Source organism: Notamacropus eugenii, chromosome 4 (assembly GCF_028372415.1).
Source record: "Notamacropus eugenii isolate mMacEug1 chromosome 4, mMacEug1.pri_v2, whole genome shotgun sequence".
Lineage (NCBI taxonomy): Eukaryota > Metazoa > Chordata > Mammalia > Diprotodontia > Macropodidae > Notamacropus > Notamacropus eugenii.
This window is the reverse complement of record NC_092875.1, coordinates 145,886,686-145,909,842: the sequence shown is the minus strand read 5'-3', so window position 1 is coordinate 145,909,842 and position 23,157 is coordinate 145,886,686. Positions and strand designations below refer to the sequence as shown.

Sequence of the window (23,157 nt, the reverse complement as noted above, 5' to 3'; positions counted from 1 at the left end):
TGAGATTCTCCTGGTATTGGTTATGGGTGTAGAACAGATGTCATTGAAGTTGTTCTTAGGTATTTCTCATCCTCCCCTCCTCCCATATAGAGTCATGGATTTAAATATGCAAAGGACCTTAGAGGTCATGTAGTCTAACCTCTCATTTTGTAGATGAGGAAACTGAGGCCCAGAGAGATTAGATTTCCCATGAAGTGGCTCAATCAGGATTTATACTTGAGACCTATAAAGGAAAGAGGTAAAGACCTGAAGAGAAGAAGGAGGATTTAGACTCAAGCTGAAGGAGACTTCTAGAAGAAGGTGAAGAATTCTGCGGTATGTATGAAAATGAACTGCTTTAAAAATAAACTGAAAAAGGCTAAATGGGGGAGGTAGGAGAGAATAAAATGTGTCTGGAGAGGTACAGGGGGATCTTATGTATGAAGGAAGAAAAAATGGGACAAGATAAATGGAAGAACTAAATAAACACTGAACATTGGAAGTAAGACACAGATAGGAGACTCCTACTGAAAAGACAGGAGCTGGACCATCTCTGGAGGAAGCAGCTAGTTTTTCTTCAAGAAATGACAATATGGATCTGAGGGACTGTTAGGTAGGAGATCATCCAATAAAGGCCCCAAGCACTTTCTAGCTGTCTGACCCTGGGCAAATCAACTAGTCTTTCCTAGCCTCCATTTCTTTACCTGTAAAATGGAGTTAATAGTAACTGTAGAGTTGTGAGGAACAAATGAAATAGCATATGTAAAGTTCATTCCACATAACTTGTTATTATTGTTGTTTTTAATATTATTAAGTGATGTTAGGTCACTCATTGGTGAAGTGAGGTGAATATTTGTTGATCAGATAACAGTAATAGAGAGGTTTGCTTTCTAGATGGCAAATGTCCCTAAGAGGTGACAGAGATACCAGAGATTTGGGGGCAGTAAGGTACAGTGAAACTAACATTGCCACTTAAACAAGACAACTATAATGGGAGTTAAAAATCTTCCCTGCCCATTGATAGGCCTCAAATGGGGCTATTGAGGGAGGCTTGATTGGGGGAGTCTTGTTTTCTATGAAGACCCACACCTTTTGCTGATTGCTGGTGAGGCACTGGTCACAAGAGGTCCGGCCCTCTGGCTCTGAAAAGAGTGTATATACTCTGAGGTGTGGTTTTGCTTTGGGGCTTAGTTTTTGGAAGAAGGTTCATGTGCCAGATGAGACTCTGGAAAGCTGTTTTAAGAAGCCACCCTGGCTTTGAAAGCCCAAATGTTGGTGCTTCTCTCTCTGGTAATTATATATATATATATATATATTAGAAAAGCAAATCTAAGAAACCTGTACAGTGGGCCCTCCTGTGTATGCAGGAGTGCTTACTGCTACAACATCTTAGGATCAAATTCTGCCTCTAACACCTACTATCTATCTGACCTAAAGTAAATGACTTGACCTCCCTGGGCCTCCATTTCCTTGCCTGTAAAATCATGGGGCTGCACTAGACCTCTAAGGTCCTTCCAGTTCTATACCTATGATCATAAGAGCATATCAAACCAGATGTCTACTACTGTTTTCTAGCAGTTCACATAGACAAAAATTATTATGATATAAATATTGTATATTTAGTACTGAAAGGGATATGAGAAACCATTAATTCCTTATTTTACATATGAGGAAACTGAGGAACAGGGAAGTTAAGTGACTTGCCAGTGTCTGAATCCAGCGCTCTACCCACTAATCTATTCCACACTGTCTCTAAAGACACTGGTAATGATTATGAAGTCTTGAACAACAACAAGCAAACAAAGCAAAAATTCCAGGAGCCTTTAGGGGTCTTTTCTTCACTGCTACTAATCAATGGCAAGGACTCCAAAAGAAAAACAAAGATTTGGGAAATGAATAACTCATTAGGAAGACAGTGTATGTGAATGGCATTTGGATCGTTCTCAAACCTTGAAAATGAAATATAGGAATGAAGGACTCCTGATGAAGGATGAAGTATGTGTAACAAAGGCTGGTAATGATGCATTTTCCTGAATTCTTGCAATTTTCATTCAACGAGTCTTAAATTACAAAGGAAGGGGGTGGAAGAAAATTGCCTGTGTATATCTACCCAGCTAGATACCATAGAGAGTGGAAACAATATAGAAAGGAGAAAATAGCAGTAGAAGCAACCAGAAATTCACAGGAGACACAAATCTAAGAAAAGAGCTGATTTTAAAAAAAGTCCATGGATTTGTCCTTTGTTTTTGAAGACAAAGCCACGTCTTTACACAGAGACAAGCAAGCTGAAGACCTATACTCAAAGGGGCAAATGTGACCTCCGTGGTATCACTGAGTCTTGGTGGAATTAAGCCCACAACTAGACTGTGGCCCTCAAAGGTATATTGACACATGAAGATCTACTCATGAAAGGAAATCCAAAATCTAGAAGGGGTAGAGAGACATAAAGCTGGAAATCATTTGTATAAGAGTGATAAGGATAGGAACAGAAGCAACTCTTTTATTTGCGTATGAAAATGCAGCATCTGAACAGAAAGAGGAAAGAGATAAAGAATTCCAGAAACAGATCTAAAAGGAGAAGTAGTGATCATTAAAATGAGGTGTGGCTTCAGAATCCAAAAGAAGGCATGCCAGACTAACCTGATTTTTTTAATAGATGGAGTTCCTGGGCTGGCAGATCAGAGGAACTCTAGAAAAAGAGTTTTTACCTAGATTTTATCAAAACATTTGACAAAGTTTTTTACATTATTCTGGTAGAAAAGATGGAGAGATGCAGGCTTCACTTTGTTGTTCAATCATGTCTGACTCTTTGTGACCCCATTTAGGGTTTTCCTGGCAAAGATACTGGAGTAGTTTGCCATTTTCTTCTCTGGTTCATTTTACAGATGAGTAAACTGAGACAGAGAATTAAATGACTTGCCCAGGGTCACATAGCTAGTAAGTATCTGAGGTCAGATTTGAATTTAGGAAAATGAGTCTTTCTGACTCCAAGATCCAGCACTCTATCTACTGTATCTCCTAGCTGCCTAGGCTAAAATTAGAGGAATACAAACCTAATTAAATGGCTGGACCCAAGAAGTAGTTCTTCTTAATAATTTAAAGGTCCGTAGTAAAGTGACTCAGGAGTCTATGCTTACCTGGCCTCAGACACTTACTAGCTCTGTGATCTTGCAAAAGTCATTTCATCCTATTTACCTCAGTTCCTCATCTATAAAATGAGCTGGAGAAGAAAATGGCAAACTACTCTAGTATCTTTGCTAAGAAAACCTCAAATAGGGGAATAGAGAGTTGAGCATGACTGAAAAACAAGTAAACAATATTACAAGTGGTGCTGATTTAATTACCGTTCCCAGTCCCTATTAGATTGTAAGCTCCTCCAGGGCATAAACTGTCTTTCTTTTTCATATTTTTATCTCCAACATTTAGCACAGTGCCTGGAACAGTATATTATGCCAAACAGATACTTGATAAATATTTACTGACTGATTAGTCCTTATCTCTCTACCTGGTCACTCCACCATGTAACAGCAACATGAAGTGCATAGTCACAGCAGACTTTGGGATCTGCCCAGCTTCTCCACATGTCAAAGGCCTCAATGAGGGAGCATCCTTTCTGAGGTATGGCGAAATCAATGATCATGGTGGTGCCTCCAGCCAAAGCTGCCTGAAACATTAAGAAATTTACATCAAATTAGTGATCAGAATATTCAGTTATTAATTGCCCTAAACAATGTTCATTTTTGAGAATTTCTGACCGTGAATTTTCCCTCAAACTAACAAAATATTGTATACTTATTGTTGTATTCTATTTAATGAACTTTTCTACTCTTTCTATTATTTGTTGTTGATTTTTTAGCATTAAATGATTTAATCTTTAACTTTTAATGTCCTTCAAAGGGTCTTTATTGAATATATATTTTATTGCATTGTGGACTGTGATGAATATGTTAACTATTTCTGGTCTTCAATATTTGTTTGTGAGGTTTTTAATTCCTCAATACATGGTCATATTTTTGTAAAGGTACTGTGCACAGTCAAGAAATATGTTAACTTCTTTCTGTTCCCATTCAGTACTGGACAGATAACTATCATGGGCTGAGACAAGGAGCAGGAGCAGAGAGCTGCCTTCATGTGAACCCAGGTGAGAGCCCATGGAGGTGGAGTGTGGGGGGTTAGAAATCAGCCTCCAGTCAAGATAAAGGACTTTACTTGAGCACTGTGCTTGGAATAGGGGACTGTAACCTATTGTGATCTAGGGGTGGAGTATATGCTGGATGCAATTATATGTGCTGTGTGACATACTGAGTGTTATGGGGTATACTGTGATATGTTTTTTCTACGTTGTTATGTTTTAGTTCTATGTTATAAGGTTCAATTCTGAATAAACAGAATGCTTATTATACTGTGCAATTCAACCCTATATATTCACAGCAGCAGCCCTTAGGTGTGCTGTTGTGATCAGTGTTACACTTCTCCAGCTCATTTTACAGATGAGGAACTAAAGTAAACAGGGTTAAGTGACTTGCCAGGGTCACACAGTTAGTAAGGACAGATTTGAACTCAGGAAGATGAGTCTTCTTGACTCCAGGACCAGCACTCTATCCATTGTACTAACTACCTGCAAAAAGGTACTTTGGAGTGTATCTCCCCTCAGGAGCATGCTACTCCCATGTGATCAAGTTTTCCCATCTGAATGGACCACTTGATTGGACCTATACCCTGAGATCTCCAATGTAAGTTTATTCTGTTAATATCTATATTTCTGGCTTATATATAAGATCCCCTTCTCCCCTCTTCCCTTCCTCTTCTTCTCCCATAATTTGTTCATAAAAACTGAATGTTTAACTGGCCCCCATTGTTATGATATATTATTTGTGGCACTCGAATTTATTAAGGAGCTTATCTTCTCCATCATCTCTCGCTGACCCAGGGGCCTTTCCTCAGACATAAACCTGGTCCTCAGACAGTCATAACCCGGATGGAGACTTGGGTACTCTGAGCCCTGTCCTAGAAAACAAGGGTCAGAAGGAGAACCTCTGTCCTCTCAAGAGGACATCTCTTATGCCAGAGGACTGTCACATAATAGGGCCCAAGTTCCTTATCTGCAGAATTATCTAGATCAGTCTAGATAATAACCTCTAAGGCCCCTTCTACACCTCAAAGTCTGTGATCTCATATTGTCTACTGAATTGGCTTTTTTGGAGGTCATAATGCCATCTATAACTTTTTGCAATGATTCAGGAACTTCTCTTTTGGATATCTTGAGATTTGATCTCTCAACCTCCTTACAATGGTATTGTCTCCAACAGGTCCCCTTCTCTTCCTTAACAAACAGATTTCATCATTAATGACAATGACACCAACCCATTTGGACTGTAGCATCTAAGTCCTTAATATGCTAAACAAAGAGGTGAAGAAGATTAAGACAGGGAGAAAAACAGCCCAACCAGCCTTTAATAGCTTTTAGCTACACTAAGACTTTTGGGACATCCTGTATGGAGGAAATATGTGCCACATGAGTTTTCCTGAGTTATTAAAAGAAGGAAGTCTTTGGTGTATCCTCTATAGAAGATTTATGCAAAGAAAAAACAAGAATTGAACAAGAAGAAAAAAATATAGAAGGGTTGTAATCTCTAACAAAAGTGGCAATACCCACCAATTAATTAATATTATCAAGCACTCATAGAAATGAGCTCAGGGAAACCTCCTACTACCACCACCCCATGTACCAACTGAGGTACATAGGAAAAGAATATCTAAGTAAGATCCCTAACACCAAATGCAAAGGCCGTAAAATTTGTTACTGGGAGAGGCACAAGTTAGGTGAAGCAAGAATTATGTTTAATGCATTTGAATGGATATGAGAGCAAAATAATTTCCCTCCCTGTTGCTGTATTCTTGAAGAAGAGCAGGGAAGGGTAAGGAAAGAGAGTTTTATCCTATGTGCAGTCTATATTTATTCAGTTGGTCAGGAAATAGAGCAAAAAGGCTACCTTTGAAATGTTTAAATCACTGAGCACTTTTGTAAGCTGTTTCCAACTGTGCCATTTCTTTAGAATTATCTCTAATGTTTACATTTTAGATTATATGTGTGTGCATGAACACATGCATGTGTGTGTATACATATATATTATATATTTATATACGTATATAAATATTTAAATATCTGCAGTTTGTCACTAACTTATGGGGCTTTTGATCTGATGAACTGAGAGTGCTTAACCTAGAGAAAAGAAGACTCAGGGGGAATATTATAACTTTATTCAAGAATTTGATGGATTGCCACATAGAGAAAAAGGATGTGATAACGTAGTTCTGCCTGAATCCAGAGGGAAGAATCAGGAGCAATGAGTGGAAGATACAAATGAATTTAGTCTTGATATCAAGAGAAACCTCTTTTTTTTTTAAGCTCTTCCAAAAATAATTTTGGTTGTTTTTTTTAACTTGTGACCATTTGATATTTTTCTTGGATGTAAGAGTTTTTTGTTTTTGTTTTTGTTTTTTTGTTGGGGGGAAAGCAAGGCAATTGGGGTTAGGTGACTTGCCCAAAGTCACACAGTGTGTCAAGTGTCTGTGGCTAGATTTGAACTCAAGTCCTCATGACTCCAGGGGCCAGTGATCTACTGAACCACCTAGCTGCCCCCAGAAACCTCTTGACAAACAGAAGTATCCATAAGAGGAATGGGCTGCCTCAGGAGGGAGTCAACTTCCTGCCTCACTAAAGGTAAAACTGGATGATCACTTTAAGGGTACATTAGAGTAGAGATTTTTGTGGGGGGTATGGATTGGAGCAGGGGACTATTCAAGTCCCTTCTAAGACTAAAGTTCTATGATTCTACCAAGTCAGAAGAAAAGAATGAATTTTTCTCTTTCAGTTTATTCTGCATTCTCCAAGCCATTAGAAAGAACTCTTAACTTTGCAGTTTAATGAGATTACTTTCAAAGAGTGTTGACACTGCAGTTAATGGTCTAGTTATGAGACTGTAGATTTATGACTTATAAACTAAAGTACAGAAGCCCCATTTCCAGGACTGCATTTTAAAGGTCCCCATAAACAGGGAAATACCCCCAAAGATGGTACCATACTGATATCTTTATACTAGTATGAGAAAAGATGAGAATAGGGTAAGAATATACACATCCCTCCTTTTGTCTCTTTTCTTTCAGGTCTTTCTCTTCCACCAAGGAAAAAGTAGAGAAACACTTGACTGGATGGAAGAACTATTCTGGGTCAGTCTGAATTAGAATAAACTGGGGGACATTGACCCTTGCACCCTTCTAAAATATTGCTGATAGTTTAACTCAGTTATCAGCAACCTAATGTGACACATTTGCAAAACAGGCAAAGTTTATTTTTGTTGCCTTTTCTCCCTCCTGTTAAATTATGCAGAATCAGCAATGAAGATGTCTGTCCATCTAATCCAATTCCTTTTTCTTTTCCAAAAGCCTCTCTAGTGCTATAAAATCCTTAGGGAGAAATCCTGGGTTGGCACAGTGAGCCACATATATTTGAAATCATAAATTAAGATTCTATCGATACTGAGCATCTCTGGGAATCGATATCCTTATCTGTAAAATGACAGTATTACAATTTATGGCTTCTAGAGCCTCCTTCAGCTCTAAATCTATGATCCTGGGATCTTGAACATAATAAATCAAGTGATATAATTGTGCATACCTAAAAGAGTCTCAAGCAAATTTCCTGTTGGAAATATGCTAGGAGTAGGATTTGGGATTAGAGACTGACTGACAGGTAAGCCAATCTGCCAGAAAGCAAATATTAAAAGAGGAGTAGGGGATATAGCTCAGAGAATGTGTTGAGGGAGCCAAAAAGGTGACTAGGGAAAGGGGAATAAGGAGCCCCTGAAGATTAGTCAGAAGTAGTAATAGCCAGAATGAAGATCTGGTTGAGCTACTCATAAAAGAGAGGTGAAAGTTTATGTAATTTGCAAGATTTATATGTATAAATGCTTATGCTAAATATAAGCATGCTTATACATGCTTAGCTAAAACATAAAGGGGCCTAAGGGGGAGGGATGTAAAGTCCAGAGGGGTTTGATAAATAAAAAAGAAGCATGATTCTCAGGTAGAATCCGATTGGAGATCCATCCAAATATACAAACATTATTAATTTTGTTTTCCAATTTACGTTACATGCTATGTTTAATATTTCTGGCTATGATGAGATTTTAGAATTTAAGAGGAAAAAACGTGATTTTAGGATTCACTCCCATTCTTTAGGATACTAAAGAGTAAGAGGGACCATTCTCACTGGAAGGTTCACACCTGCACTTTGATTCTCTGAGAAACCGAAGAGTATGGATCATTGTCTCTTGGGTGGGGGGGAGGGGGGTGAAGATGAGGGAGAGGATTAATTAGCAAGGAGCAATGAACCAGTATTACCCATATAGCCATCACCTCGGGAGATCCTACTTTACAGAAGAACAAAATCTCATAGAATAAAGACATCAAATCTATGAATAACACTCATAGTCATGCATCTTTTATTATGGGATTAAACCTCAATAACCCTCAGGGAGTGAGGCTCCTAGGGAAACTTTAGAGGTGGGCAATTATTGATAGAGCCCAGGTAAAAGGGATGAAAACATCTCAGGTCTACCAGCATGGAGGCCTTCCCAGTGAATTTTAATTCTTGGGGAGAATAGTGACTCCCTCTAGAATGACTTACTGAATGGCTTTGCATAGAAGAAGCAATGTCTCTATCAATGGCTATGGATTTCCTACAGTAATAGCAGAACTGAACATTTGCTCTGGAAGTATAAAAAAAGTCCTCTGACCTCATCAGTTTGTCAGGCCACCTCCAGTAAAAATCCAGTATCTCAGAGCAGGAAACAGGGTATTGACTTGAAACAAGGAGGAGGTGTGCAGAACCATATACCCTCTTCCCTTGTTCCTAGTGGTCGAACTCTCCCTCGTTCATTGTTCCTGTATCCTACATAGGATGCATTTACATAGTTCTACTTAGTTAACCAGAATACTACATTCTCCAATCATGACTGTTAGTTGAGGGCTTATCATCGTCATTATTATTCTCTACTTTCCAGATACATCTGTCAGGGGTCACCAAACATTTTAAGAAATAGTTTTGATGGAAAATCCTTGACAAAATGAATAAGCATTTCTTTAGGTTGATTATTTTTTCCCTAAAAACAGATACTTCTTTTCTTGCCAAAAGGTGATAGGGTATTGGATCAGAGGATCAAAGATTTAGAACTGGGTGGGATCTTAGAAGCCATCAAGTCCAACCCCCAACCCTCCCCTAATTTTCAGATAAGGAAAGTGAGACCCAGGGAGATTGAATAACTTATAGAAGGTCACATATATCAACCAGCTGGCAGAAATAGTATTCGAATCAATGTTCACTAATTCCAAATTGGGGAGTTTTTTCACTACTAGATACAAGGCTAGCCTCGGATTCAGAAAGATGTAATTTCAAGCCCTGACTCTCACTGATGAGTATGTAGCCATAAGAGTAACAGTCTCTTAATGCCCCATGCAGCTCTGTAAGGCTATAAATTACAGACCGAATAGCCCATCTGAGTGTGTAGAGAGTATTGCCATACCAGAAGTTCCCTACCAATAAAATCTCAGGTCTTCACTTAAAAATTTTTTTTCCCTTGTTTTTACCCTAAATACATTTCTCTGCACTTATATTTGTCAGTCGGCCAAACAAAATGTGTTTACCTTTTCTAATCTTGCCTCATAAATCAAGCCTTTCAGTTCCTAATTACATCGGTTGTTCTTCTCTGAAAACCTTCCAATTTATCCAAATCCTTCTTTTCAGAAAAAGAATACGCTATCTCAGATGTAAAATGTAATGGAATTTAAATTGAGATAAACTCTAACAAAGAGTGGATCATAATATTACATAACATGAGATTTTATCCATCCAATTTATTTCATTCCAAGTCATGTATTACCACAGCACCAAAGCGTGTACTCTATCTTAAGACTTCGTAGCTTTCTTGGTTCTAAGCCCTTCCTGAAATAGGTGACAAGTTTCAGTGCAATCAGTCATAGGACACAGTTAACTTAAGTAAAAGAAAAAAAGAAGCTTATAATCTGAGATTTAGGGGAGAAAAAAAACTTTAGCAGAATTTTGAGCTTTATCCCATGTTACTAAAAATTCTACTTCAGAGAGGCACAAAACCACGTCCCACCCTGCTTTCTCTAATAGGTCCTTCTATGTAGATGAACATTTGTGAAAGTGTCATCTATGTTGGCCATTATATGCCTTTTGGGTTCTTATTTTATTTCTTTTCTCACTTTCTTCTGGAGCTACCCAAGGATTCAAATGGACAGGAGATTGAATTCTACTTACCCAAGACATATTCTTGGACACATTCCATCCAGTGCAATGCCCTTTGAGCTAAACTATTACTAGTCCTGGACAAATAATCTCCTTTAGGATTAAAAAAAAATCCTCCTCTTTCACTTTTCAAGTTTTTTATAATATGGTTCCACCCTAGATTTCCTAGTATGTTGCACATTGTTATTGCTGTTGTTTAGTTGTTTTCAGTCATGTTCACCCCTTTGTGACTCTATTCAGAGTTTTTTTGGCAAAGATACTGGAGGGGTTTGCCATCTCCTTCTCCAGCTCATTTTACAGATGAGGAAACTGAGGCAAGTAGGGTTAAATGGCTTGCCCAGGGTCACACAGCTAGTAAGTGTCTGAGGGCAGATTTGAACTCAGTTCTTCTTAACTCTAGGCCCCCATCACTCTATCCGCTGCCCCACCTAGTTGACCCTGTTCTCATATATACTACAGTCTAGCCCAACTAGCCTCCTTGCTGCTCCCTGTCCTCAATATTCAATACTCCATCAATACCCTCTGTAGTGGCTGTCCTTCCTGCTTGGAATGAACTTCCTTTCTCACACCTTCCTCATAGAATCCCTAGCTTCCTTCTCAGTTCAACTCAAATGCCACTTCCTGGAGGAAATCTAGTGTTCTGTCTCAGAAATTACTCTGTATATGTACAAAATATTTCATGTAAATATACGCATGTACACACACATACATACACATATGTGCATATATGTATATATATGTGTGTGTTTATGTTTGTGAATTTTTCCCTAAAGAACATAAGTACCTTGGGGACAGATAATGTTCCTTCGTTACCCCACAGGGACTAACAGAACCTCTGAAATGTAGTAAGCACTTAATAAGTACTTATTGAATGAATGTGAAAATTAATAGAAATGCTGAACATGTCTAAAGACAGAATATGTCTTTTAAAGGTGGCTATTACTTAATCTTAGAAAAACTACTGATGAAATAATTTTCTGTTATATTGCTACATCACTTATAAGAACTTTATGAAATACAAACTGGTCTTCATGATGATAGTATCAATAAAACTGCATCTTATTTTAAGTAAATTTTTTTTTAGATCACTTCTTTCAAATAGTCAAATAGAGCTGTGATCTCATCAATTCAATATTCCCTTGAATGATGCAGTTCACAACACATCCATGTCTGCCAACTTATTCCATCCCTGTCCCTATCCTCTCATAAGTTCACTGCAAGGGGTTCATCCAACATAGTAGGGAGTTTACTCATTTTTTTTTTATTACAAATACTTATTAAGTATATGGGCTTATCTACTGGTTATCCCTTACTCTCAACATCTGACCAATCCATCTTTTTCCATTATACATCTCATTGAGGATTTCCTGTTTTCCAGTTCTTCTGGTTCCTGATTAGTCTCATGTTGCACAGCCTGCTACTATTACCATATACTTCCATTACCATTTGACTAATACTGTTTGAATTCTTCAGAGACTTTAATAGTCTGTGATGCAGTCATTCAAAGCTTAGATGGAATACTGGTATTTTTTTAAATGGGCCTTTGTTTCAGAGAAAACCATAATTAAAGAATCATTAAAGAGATATCATTCATGGGGGCTCTATAACTTTCCCAAAGTCATCTGATCTACTTTCCTCCTGTTTAATTCTGGACCCAACATCCATTTGCACCAGTTTTCAAAGATATATACATATACTCATATACATAAATTTGTTGTTGTTATTTTCAGTCATGTCTGACTTCGTGACCCCATTTGGGGTTTTCTTGGTAAAGATACTGGAGTGGTTTGTTATTTTCTACTCCAGATCATTTTACAGATGAAGAAACTGAGGCAAAGAGGGTTAAGTGAGTTGTCCAGGTTCCCACAGCTAGTAAGTGTCTACAGTTGAATTTGATTTTAAGATGAATTTCTCCAACTCTAGGCCCAATACTCTGTCCACTGCACCACCTAGCTGCCCACACATACATATACATACACACATACTGATAAACAAATTCTATAGAATTTCCACTTGGCTGCATATGATCACCTGGACAATAGGTGTTTTTCATCCACTTGATCTTTGCTATGTGTATCATTAGGCCAAACTCTTTTTAATGATTACCATTCATTGCCCAGTTCTTTGATGTTCAAGAGGCTCTGCAATGTTCCAACACTTGATGAAACCAATACAAAGTCATTTACAATCAGGATAATATGAAAAGCCTCATCACCTATAGGGAATTACTCCTCAATAATCCCTTCTGGCAGTCATATTTCCACATGTTTTATGCCTTGCTTAGTATTTATAATCAGAGGTTTCTAATTTGTAGATTTAATAAGGTAGGATACTAATTCAGTTTATAATCAATAATATTTATATAGCTTTTTAGGGTTCACACAATGTTTTCTCTTAACCCATAAAGTAAGTAATCCAGCAACTGACACATTTTTAAAACACCTACTATATACCAGGAAAATAGTATGTATGATATAGGAATTAGGGAAATAAAGGTTAGAGATTACATTTTATCTGTGGAGAAAACACACAAATATAACTATACAGAGAATAAATAAAAATAAATTCAAGGTTGTTTAGGAAGGGACATGATAATTGTCTTCAAGTATGTGAAGGATAGACTTAAACCTATTCTGTTTGGCCCTAGACAGTAAAACCAAAAACAATGGGTAGAAGTCCCAAAGAGGCTAATTTATTCTTTATGTCAGAAAAATTTCCTGTCAATCAGGGCTTTCCAAATACAGAATGAGCAGCCTGAAGAAATTATAGTTCCTTTCCTTGGAGACTGCCTTGGAGGGCAGGATGGCCATTTTTCAAGGATGTTATAGGAGAAATCCTTTCAGATATGGGTTGGAATAGAAAATCCCTGAGGTCCTTTCTAAGTCTAAATGCTATGATTTTGGGGCAGAACACAACCTATCCAGGCTTCCCATGTGATTCTTAGTCATGTCTTTCTACAAATCCTCCAGAGGAAGTTCACTTAATATATTTAGATGCTTGTTCGAACTCTTTTGATAGAATATGAATAAAAATAGAGAACATGGGCTATCAGTCATCCTGCACTAAAACTACATGACTTGTCTATCTAACTTCTTAATCACATATCTTTCTGATGAAACCCCTTACAACACTTTTCCTGAACTAATTCATTGGTAAAACATTGTTATGCACTCATAACCAATATGTACCTTAGAATTTGAGGTGGTCCATATCTTTAGTTCTTCAGAGATGGTGTTCTTCCATGACCTACATAAAGCACCACTCAAAGAATGCCATTGCTAAAAATGATTATTCTTTATTTCATGAAGAAACTTGTGGCCATTAAAATAAAAGCAATTTCCTAAATACAACGCAGCCCTCTCTCCTATTCCTATTCATCACTGTCATGCATAATGTCTAGGTAAAGTATATATGTTGATGGATCAGTTCTTTGGGTTGTCTATCCAACTGCATGTCATAGCTTAGACAATAGGTATTCTGTGTCCACTTGGTTTTATTTTAATTTTTGGATGTCTATCCAATTGGCTGAATTCTTTTGAGTGATCATGGATCTCAACTAGGAAACTTCATTGAGATATGGTCCTTGCTCTCATGTACTTTTCAGTCTTGTAGAATCTACAAAATAGTCCCATGGAATCATTAGCTATCACAGTGACAGAGCTTTAGATTTCATTTAATCCAATTCCATTCTAAGATGAGGAAACCACAGTCTGCAGGAGTTAACAGATATGACTGAGGTTGCACAGTTAGTAGAAGAGTTAGAACCAGAATCTAGTTCTCCGGACTCCCAGATCAGTTCTCTGGCAGGTCACAGAAAACAGAATTCAGTTTGTAACCAACTTTGCTTAAGCACATCTCTTTGATAAAGAGAGACTCAGGAGTATTTTAAATAATACCATAAGTGTGTACTTAATCACATGTGGTGCACCGTCTTGTTCTTTGTGACATTACCAAAGAGTCTCCACAATGAGGCACAGTCCTCTTTCTCAACTATTTTTAGGTATTTTGTCCTTTAAAAATATGTGCACAACATGTTGTCACAAATTTTTGGATAATTCCTTTGCAAACTGCTGGTGCTGTCAGATTTTTAATACAAGTTCACACACATAGAAGTGGATTAATAGCAATGTCATTGCTTCCAAATAAAATAAAGAAAAATTATATATATGTATGTATTTGAAAACTAGCTAAGCTTTTGCAGTTCACTTTCTTATCACAGACAGCAAAAAGCAAAGTCATAAATCCTTCAAGTTTATCTAATTCTTGATATTCAATTGAAAAAAATATATTGTCCTCATCCATGGATATTGAATTATTGGAAGGCTACTGTAATTCAGCGCAGGTCAAAGAAATGAAATATGATTTCTTTAAAGTAGAAAGTTATTTTCATAGTTATTTCAGGAGAAAAAGCTTTTACTGGTAATTAGGTGAATCAATTTTAACCCATAAAGTAGTTTCTGACATATATTAGATTCAAAAATCTGTAACCTTTCACTGACCTATATTTTAGTTTTTAAATTAGGTACCCTTACCTTCCAGTGATCAATGAGTAAAGTACCACATACAATATCTCTTCTTTTATAAGGCCTTATAAATTGATGGATAAAGAAAGTAAACAGCTTTTAGTCTAGCTATCTCATGAAATTATGATATATGCCTCTGAATTTCATGACTTCAATTAATTTAGGTAACCATATTTGTGTCCTTAGTGGGGGTGAGTCTACAAGTGCACACAAGAGTGCCTCTGCTATCAGAGAACTAGGATTTAAGCAGACCGTTTTTATGAAGATCACATTCAACACTACAGTTTCTTGCAGCCCAAGGGTGAGGCATTTCTGATATGGCATCTTTTTCTTGGTCTTATTTCTGAGAACGGTAGTTGAAGCCTCAGTAAAAAGTCTTGCACTCTTCTTTCACTGACTACTCCCAATAAATTTAGCCCTTTGATTGCCTTTAAGTATTTTTTTGAATTTTATTGATTAGAGACAATCCCAGACTTATAAGTCCCAAATTAAAATAACATTTGCAAGTGGATTCCTCCAGTTCCCCTGCAAATCCAATCCCCCTACACATACACACACATCCACACACACCCACACCCACCCACCCACACACACACCTCCCCTCCCCCCTCCACACTATTATGAGAAGCACAGTAAAATTACTTGGGGTTTTTAGAGAATCTATAGTCAGCATAGAAGAAGAGGAAATCAAGAATTCCTCATGGTCTCTGAACCTAGAGGATGACTCCTGACCAGCATGAGGCCCCTTGACAAAAACATTGTCAGAGCCTAGCTTGTTCAACATGTTTGTAGAAGTCTGCCTATTTGGCCAATCTAGAAAATGATTTAATTATACCAGACACCAAGTGAACTCCTAGTTGTTTGGAATGCAGGGGACATCATAATTCACCCTTCCCTCGCTTATCTTCAGTCAAAAAAAAAAGACAACAACTGAATTGGTGATTTTTCACTGTTATAATGACAGGAGGATCATATTAATTAAAAACTGAATTGTCATCTGGGTACTGGGTGGGAGTACACACACACACACATGCACACACGCACACATACATAGAGACAGAGTGCACAGAGTGAATTGAAGAGGATGGGATCATATCTTAAAAAAAAAAATGAAATCAAGCAGTAAGAGAGAAATATTGGGAGGAGAAAGGGAGAAGTTGAATGGGGCAAATTATCTCTCATAAAAGAGGCAAGCAAAAGACTTATTAGTGGAGGGATAAAGAGGGGAGGCAAGAGAAAAACATGAGGTCTACTCTCATCACATTCCACTAAAGGAAAGAATAAAATGCACACTCATTTTGATAGGAAAACCTATCTCATAATACAGGAAAGTGGGGGACAGGGGCACAAGCAGGGTGGGGGGGAGGATGGAGGGGAGGGCATGGGGAGGAGAATGCAATCCGAGGTCGACACTCATGGGGAGGGAAAGGATCATAAGAGAATAGAAGTAATGGGGGTCAGGATAGGATGGAGGGAAATATAATTAGTCTTATACAACACAACTAGTATGGAAATCATTTGCAAAACTACACAGATTTGGCCTATATTGAATTGCTTGCCTTCCAAAGGGAAGGGGTGGGGAGGGAGGGAGCTAAAGAAGTTGGAACTCAAAGTGTTAGGATCAAAAGTAATGTTCTTACCACTGGGAAATAAGAAATACAGGATAAGGGATCAAGAAAGCGATCTGGCCCTACAGGACAAAAGAGAAGACAGAGACAAGGGCAGGGAGGAAGGATAGAGGAGAGAGCAGATTGGTCACAGGGGCAATTAGAATGCTTGGGTTTGAGGGGGGAGGGAATAAAAGGGGAGAAAATTTGTAACCCAAAATTTTGTGAAAATAAATGTTAAAAATTAAATAAAAAAAAAAGAAGAAAAAAAAACTGAATTGTCCCTTGAAAAAAAAAGAGCATCTTCATTAGCTTTTAAATCTGCCCTAACACTTGGAATGCTGATATGAACTGCCTTCAAACCCTCATCAGGAGGTGATGAGGAACATGAATTCTGTCAATAAGGGACTTGATTATCCTGGAAGTATTCCATAGGATTAACAATCGCAGGACAAGCCTCTCTCCTCTGTTTCCTTTCCTGAAAGAGGAAGCATTCCTCTTTCCCTTCTCTATAGAAAGTCCTTCCTGACAAGACAGAGTAAAGGAGATGTATTATTCTTCATGTTGCCTTTGGATTCTTCCTAGTGATCCCCAACCCTCCTCTTTCTTCCTTTCCCCGTCTTTCTCTCTACTTGTCTCTCCTTCCCTTTCTTTCTCTCTGCCTTTGTCTTTCCCCACTTTCTATGATTCTGTCTCTGCCTCTGCCTCTGTCTGTCTGTCTGTCTCTCTCTGGATTTTAAAGTCCATGTAGCCTCATGTCAAGGCAGGTCCAAATAAGGCCAAGAAAGGTAATTCAATTCCAAATTTTTTCAAGAATATTTGTGTAACTTTTATGTTTAGGGTTCGTGTTAAAGATCATTTTATTTTTACAATTAATAGACATAATTTTGATGGATTAGTATGTTTATAACAAGCTAGAAATTTCTCTTAAAATCCACAAGTTTTCTTGTCTCTCATTAAATATTCTACTATATCTTCTATTAAAAAATGTCTGTTTGCTTGGTATGATTCAGTTTACCAATGGTCCTTTTATCTAAAATATGCCAAGATAAAGAGAATACTGACTTCAAGGAGTTTTCCTTATAATAAATAGGGCCTTAAGAGTTTTAAAATTAAGAGCAAGCCTCTTAGATATGATGGAGAAAAATGGGCAGTATTGGTGATGATTAATTGGTGTAAGATTTGGGGCAGTCCATGTGCAAGGACTTCAGTATACCTGAAGAGGAATATTTTCAACCACATACCTAACAAAGAGTCATCCAGCCCTCTTCTGAAGACTTCAAACAATGGGAAACCCAATAACCTCTGAAATTATTTCATTTTTGAATCACTCTTAATCATTATTGAGGTTTTTTTTTAATCTTATATGGAGTTTGAATTTTCTTTTTTATACTTCATTCATGGTATTTAGTTCTACCTTCTGGTGCCAAATAGAATAAGATGTATCCATCTTCAGCAGGAAAACTCCCCAAATATTTGAAAACAGAAATTATACTTTCCTTCAATCTTCTCTACTCCAGGGTAAACATTCTTAGTACCTTCAAATAATCTTTGTATAGAATAATCTCAAGTGTTCTTAATAGCCTCTCCAAATTCTCTGGGGCATGTCCATGGCTCAGTAGATAGATCACTAGACTTGGAATTAGGAAGACTCATCTTCCTCAGTTTAAATCTGACCTCAGATTCTAACTAACTGTGTGACTATGGACAAGTCACTTAATCCTTAATTTCCTCATCTGTAAAATGATCTGGAGAGGAAATGGCAAACCACTCCAGTATCTCTGCCAAGAAAACCCCAAATGGGATCACAAAGAGTTAGACATGGCAGAAAAATGACTGAACAACCACAATATTCTATTTTTTTATATTGTGAAACATTTTCTGATTATATTCCTATTTGGTTTTGATTGCACTTGGGAGTATTTTAGTCATGTGTCTGATACCTCAGGTTTGAAGGATCTTATAAAGTTCTTTGTAGACTTTCTCTATCACAACATATTCTGGAGCTTAAGCTTCAGTTATCTTCATAGAGATCTCTGCTTATGTTCACTGTCTGAGCACTGCAAGATGAGGTAATTAAATGTTCTACCATAGGTGTTTCTTGTTACCTTTGATAATATTTCTGAACTCTAGAAGAAGAGTCTTCCTGACTTCAGGTCCAGAGCTCTATCCTCTGCACTACCCAGTTGCCCACAATATAATATAGAGATATTATCTGTATGTGGTTTTTTAATTCAATATGTGACTGCAGGGATCCTTATATACATTTGAGCTTTTTATTTGAGTTTGACACTACTGCTCTAAAACAAGTTACTGTATGCCTTCCTACTCACTCAAAGGACAGCACAGAGGATGATGTAATGGAAATGTGGTTTGGGTTCTCTAAGAAATTACATGATCATGGAGTCAAGCAATCAATAAGCATTGATTCAATGCTCACTGTTTTGCCAGGTACCATATTAGACTTTAGAGGATATAAAGAAAAAATGAAATAGGTGGTTCAGTGAATAGAACTATTGGCTCTGGAATCAAGACCTAAGTTCAAATCTGGCCTTAGACACTTACTAGCTGTGTGATCTTGGACAAGTCACTTAATCTCTGTTTGTCTTCATCCGCTGGAAGAGGAACTGGCACACCACTCTAGTATTTTTGCAAGAAAACCCCAAGGACAGTATGGTCTATGAACAGTAGTACACGACTGAACAGCAACATGTAGCTAAAAGTTCATTTCAATGACAATAGTCAGGGGAAATTTGAGAGGTCATTAAATCCAACCTGTGATTAACCAACAATTACCTATATGACATCAACAAGTGCTCACCAAATCTTTTGAAGATCTTTAGCAAGGGAGAATACATGATCTTGCCAAGGCAGCTCACTTTTGGACAGCAATAATTGTTAGGAAATTGTAATTTGGCATATACGGTCTTGAAAAAAGACCAAACAACAAAATAAGACATTGTGAAGGGGATGGTTTTGGGAAAAAGTGAGACTAGTATGAACTGATGCACAGTAAAGCAAGCAAAGCCAGAATAATTTATACAATAACAATATTATAAAGAAAAATAACTTGGTGAGAATCATGATAAATATAATAGCCAACCAGGATTCTAAAGGACTGTATCATGATGCATTCTCTCCACAGAAAACTGATGGATTCATGAAGAATTAGGCATATATTTCAGATACAGTAATGTGGGATATTTTGCTTTACTACATATATATATATATATATATATATATATATATATACATATGTTAAAAGGGCTTTGTTTTTCTTTTTTTTTACCCCAGTGGTGGAAGAGGTCAGAGGCTCCTTTATATTATACTATAGGAATAGTATAGCAAAAAAAGGAAGAAAAGAGGATCATTGAGGCAACTTCTATTTATTTTGTGCTTTTGTACAAACATTTATAATCATTCCTTCCCATGTCCCCAATCCCCATCTAACAGCAATAAGAAAAAACAAACCCAAAACTTCATATCAAATAAGCCAAGTTCAGAACAACAAACTTGCACATTGTCCTTGTACAAAAAGATAAATGTCAGTCTTCATTTGAAGTCTATCACGTCTCTGACCAAAGAAGTAGGTAGCATGTTTCATCTTTAGTCATCTGAACTCCTGTTTTATCATAGCACTGATCAGTTTTGAAATCTTTCCACTGTGTTTTTCTTTATAAACTGTGTTGTTTTCGTGTGTTTTCCTTATTCTGTTCACTTTACTCTGCATCATTTCAAATAAGCCTTCTCAGTTTCTGAGGAAGCTGTTTATCATTTATTATGGCCCAATATTCAATTACATTCATATCTTATCATTTATTTAGCCATTCTCCAGTAAGCAGGCAAAGTATTAGTTTTCAGGGTCTTTTTTCTGCTACAAAATAAGCTGTTATAAATATTTTTGTACCTATATGTCTTCTTTTTTTCCTTGATTTTTTGGGGATATGCCTCATCATGGTATCACTGGGTCAAATGAATATTCTCAGCTTGGTGACTTTTTGAGCACAATTCCAAATTACTTTCCAGAATGGCTAATTAGTCCACAGTTCCATGGGCAGTAATTAGTGTGACTGTTTTCTCATAGCCCTTCCAATATTTTTACCTCCTCTTTGTCATCTTTGACAATCTGATGGAGGTTATATAGAAATTCAAAGTTGTTTTAATTTTCATTTCAGTCCAGAAAGAAGCATAGATAAGCAGGACATCTTTGAAAGTTACAAGTTGAATTTTTAATATTTTTTTAAAAAGGCAATCTGTATATAGTGGAAATTTACAATCTCATGTAGCATCATTTCTCTTCTGTGTATAAGGTAATATTCATTTTATTTGGTATTTGTTAAGTTCATAATAAAAAAACTTAAGAGGGAAAATAGACTGTAGAGTCATATACCCAGTGCATCATAGAGTTCTTATTTCAAACATCTGAGTACGGTGTTTGGGAAAATTCTAATGAAGTAACCTACTAAACTAGGTTACTTGTTACCCCAAGAAAATATGCTAGCTGATACATTTCCGAATTAGAGGAGTATTTTCCCTATTACAACCAAAACTGGAATAATCACAGAGGCTAGATGCAGAAGTTCTGATTTAGAGGAATGTTCTGAGATCAAAGAGATTTAACATTCCCAAGACTCCTTAGAAGAGTCTCCTCTACTCTCATATCCTTTGGAGGCTTTAAAGCTTTGGTTCTTTGACTGTTCACAGTACCACTTGATGATCTCTTGATTTGTGTATGAGATTCAGATTTGTCTAGGCACTAAACTGAAGTAAGCTCAATATCATGTCTTCCTCTACATACTTGAGAAACCAGTAGGAGCAGTCTAAGTTCTGTGGATAAGTGAGACAAGGCTGCCTCTGTAACAGGGCAGCCAAGTGGAACTGGGAAGTTATTTCTGTGTTGCTTCTGGCTTCCCATCAGCGATCTTGTCTTTCTTAAAAGCATTGGGTTTCTAAAATCATTGGGAGGCAGGAGTGAGGAATGCAGGGCAGGTGTCAGAATTGCTAGGTACTCTGGGCTATACACGTTGCTTACTTTCCTTGAGACTTCTTGAAGGGTGACCACGGGATAAGAAGGTCAGGAATGGAGAGAGGTCTGTGTGGGGAGTAGTCACTTAAAGTATGTAGGTATCTGACCAGGGTCTTCAGCAAAACTCTCTTCCTCAACAATTAGAATGTAGGACAGGGTTGTAGTGAGGATCAAATGTGATAATTATGTAGAATGTATGGCAAATTTTCAAAGTGCTATATAAATGCTAGCTATTGTTCTTTTTATTACGAAGAGACCAATTTCAAATACCTGTGGCCCAAGAGGAGGGGTCCTTTGGCTCTAAGTAATAGAATACAAGCCCTGTGGCATGAAGAGAGGGAGGGACTCAGGGAGGGACAGATAGACTGGCAAACGAACAGACAAATGTGCCAAGGTGAAAGTGATATGACTTAGCCCAGCTTTCAAATCCCTCCTCTTATACAAACACAAATCAGACTCCCATTTCTCAACCCATACCCCACCCCTACCCCCACAAATAAAGGGAGCAAGAAAGTGCTTCCTGAGCTCCCGGAGCCCTTACTAACTTTACACTGTCTGATCAGCCAAGGAGACAGTCCTTGGAGACCCAGGAGAGGGTGGGCAAGGAAGTCCAGGGCAGAAATCTGCCACTGATGCCCGACCAGGAGGACACCCTCCTACACTCTCTTCAGCTGGAAAGTCCCAGGCTCCTGCTTGCTTTGGCCTAAAGGAGGGAGGAAGAAGGATGGTCAGTACCTTGGTGCCCTGGTAGAAGTCATCAATGGACTGGGATCCCATGAAAGGAAACTGCATGTGCGTGTGAGTGTCGATGCCCCCGGGCAACACCAGCTTGCCGGTGGCATTGAGGATCCGCAGCCCCTCTGCCGAAGTTCCAGCCGCCAGGAGGTCTGGCCCCAGCGCCCGCACCACTCCGTCCTCCACCAGCACATCTGCCACCTGGGAGCGGTCCTCATTTACCACCCGGCCGCCGCGGATCAGAAGCCGTGGCGGGGCAGCCATGGCCACCAAAGAAGGACAGAGGGACACACACTGGACAGCCGTCCCACCCGCAGCTGGTCTGTCTGAGACCCCTTGCGGATGGGACCCAGAGGCAGCCAAGGTTTCCCTCCTGTGAGAGAGTCCAGAAGCAACTGGAGGCCCCTTAGCCCTACTGTTAGTTACCCAACTGTGCAAAAAGTCCAAGTTCCATCAGGGGTGGCAGCAGCAACAAGCCGCCACTTGATGAGTCTATTAATAAACAACAGAGAAGTCTACAAAAGTGTTAAACTGGTTCCAACCCCTAAGCTCTAGGCTACGGGGCTCATCCCTCCTCACTCAGTAGCTGCTCCCGCCCCAAACTTAGCTGGCTGGCCCCACCCCCAGGTGATTGATTTAGACAGAGAAAAACGGGTGGTGCCAATCTACTGGAGGCCTTGGGGCACTGAGGATCGTAGGATTTAGAGGTGGAAGGGACATTATAGAGATACCTCAGTTCATATCTCTCCTTTTGCAAGATGTAGGACTCAGGACACATAGTAAATTGAAGAGAAATGGGAAGTCTTCTATCTGATCTAAAACCAGTCCTTTCCATTACGTCATTGCCCCTCTTTGCCATTGTAAGAAGAGTCTTACATTGAGGTGAAAGAAAGCACGGTTGAAGAAAGTCTAAACTAAACTCAAACAGCATTGACTCTGGAGTCAGAAGACCGTTCA

The 23,157-nt window shown here is 38.2% G+C and overlaps 1 protein-coding gene across 4 annotated transcripts in view; it reads right to left on the bottom strand.

The window, feature by feature from the left end:
• DPYS (dihydropyrimidinase) overlaps positions 1 to 22,635 on the bottom strand; it is a 105,288-nt gene extending 82,653 nt beyond the window's left edge. For 3 of the 4 annotated variants that reach the window (XR_011965803.1, XM_072603301.1, XM_072603300.1), the window contains exons 1-2: positions 22,201 to 22,547; positions 3,485 to 3,643 (exon numbers count right to left, since the gene is read on the bottom strand). Coding sequence is in view for 3 of the 4 variants with exons in the window: in XM_072603301.1 (XP_072459402.1) it covers positions 3,485 to 3,643; positions 22,201 to 22,464 (423 nt within the window). In the remaining variant the exon portion in view is untranslated. Of the gene's footprint in view, positions 1 to 3,484; positions 3,644 to 22,200 lie in introns of all 4 variants that reach the window. The other variant, XM_072603302.1, reaches the window with a different exon arrangement.
• Between the last annotated feature and the right edge of the window lie 522 nt (positions 22,636 to 23,157).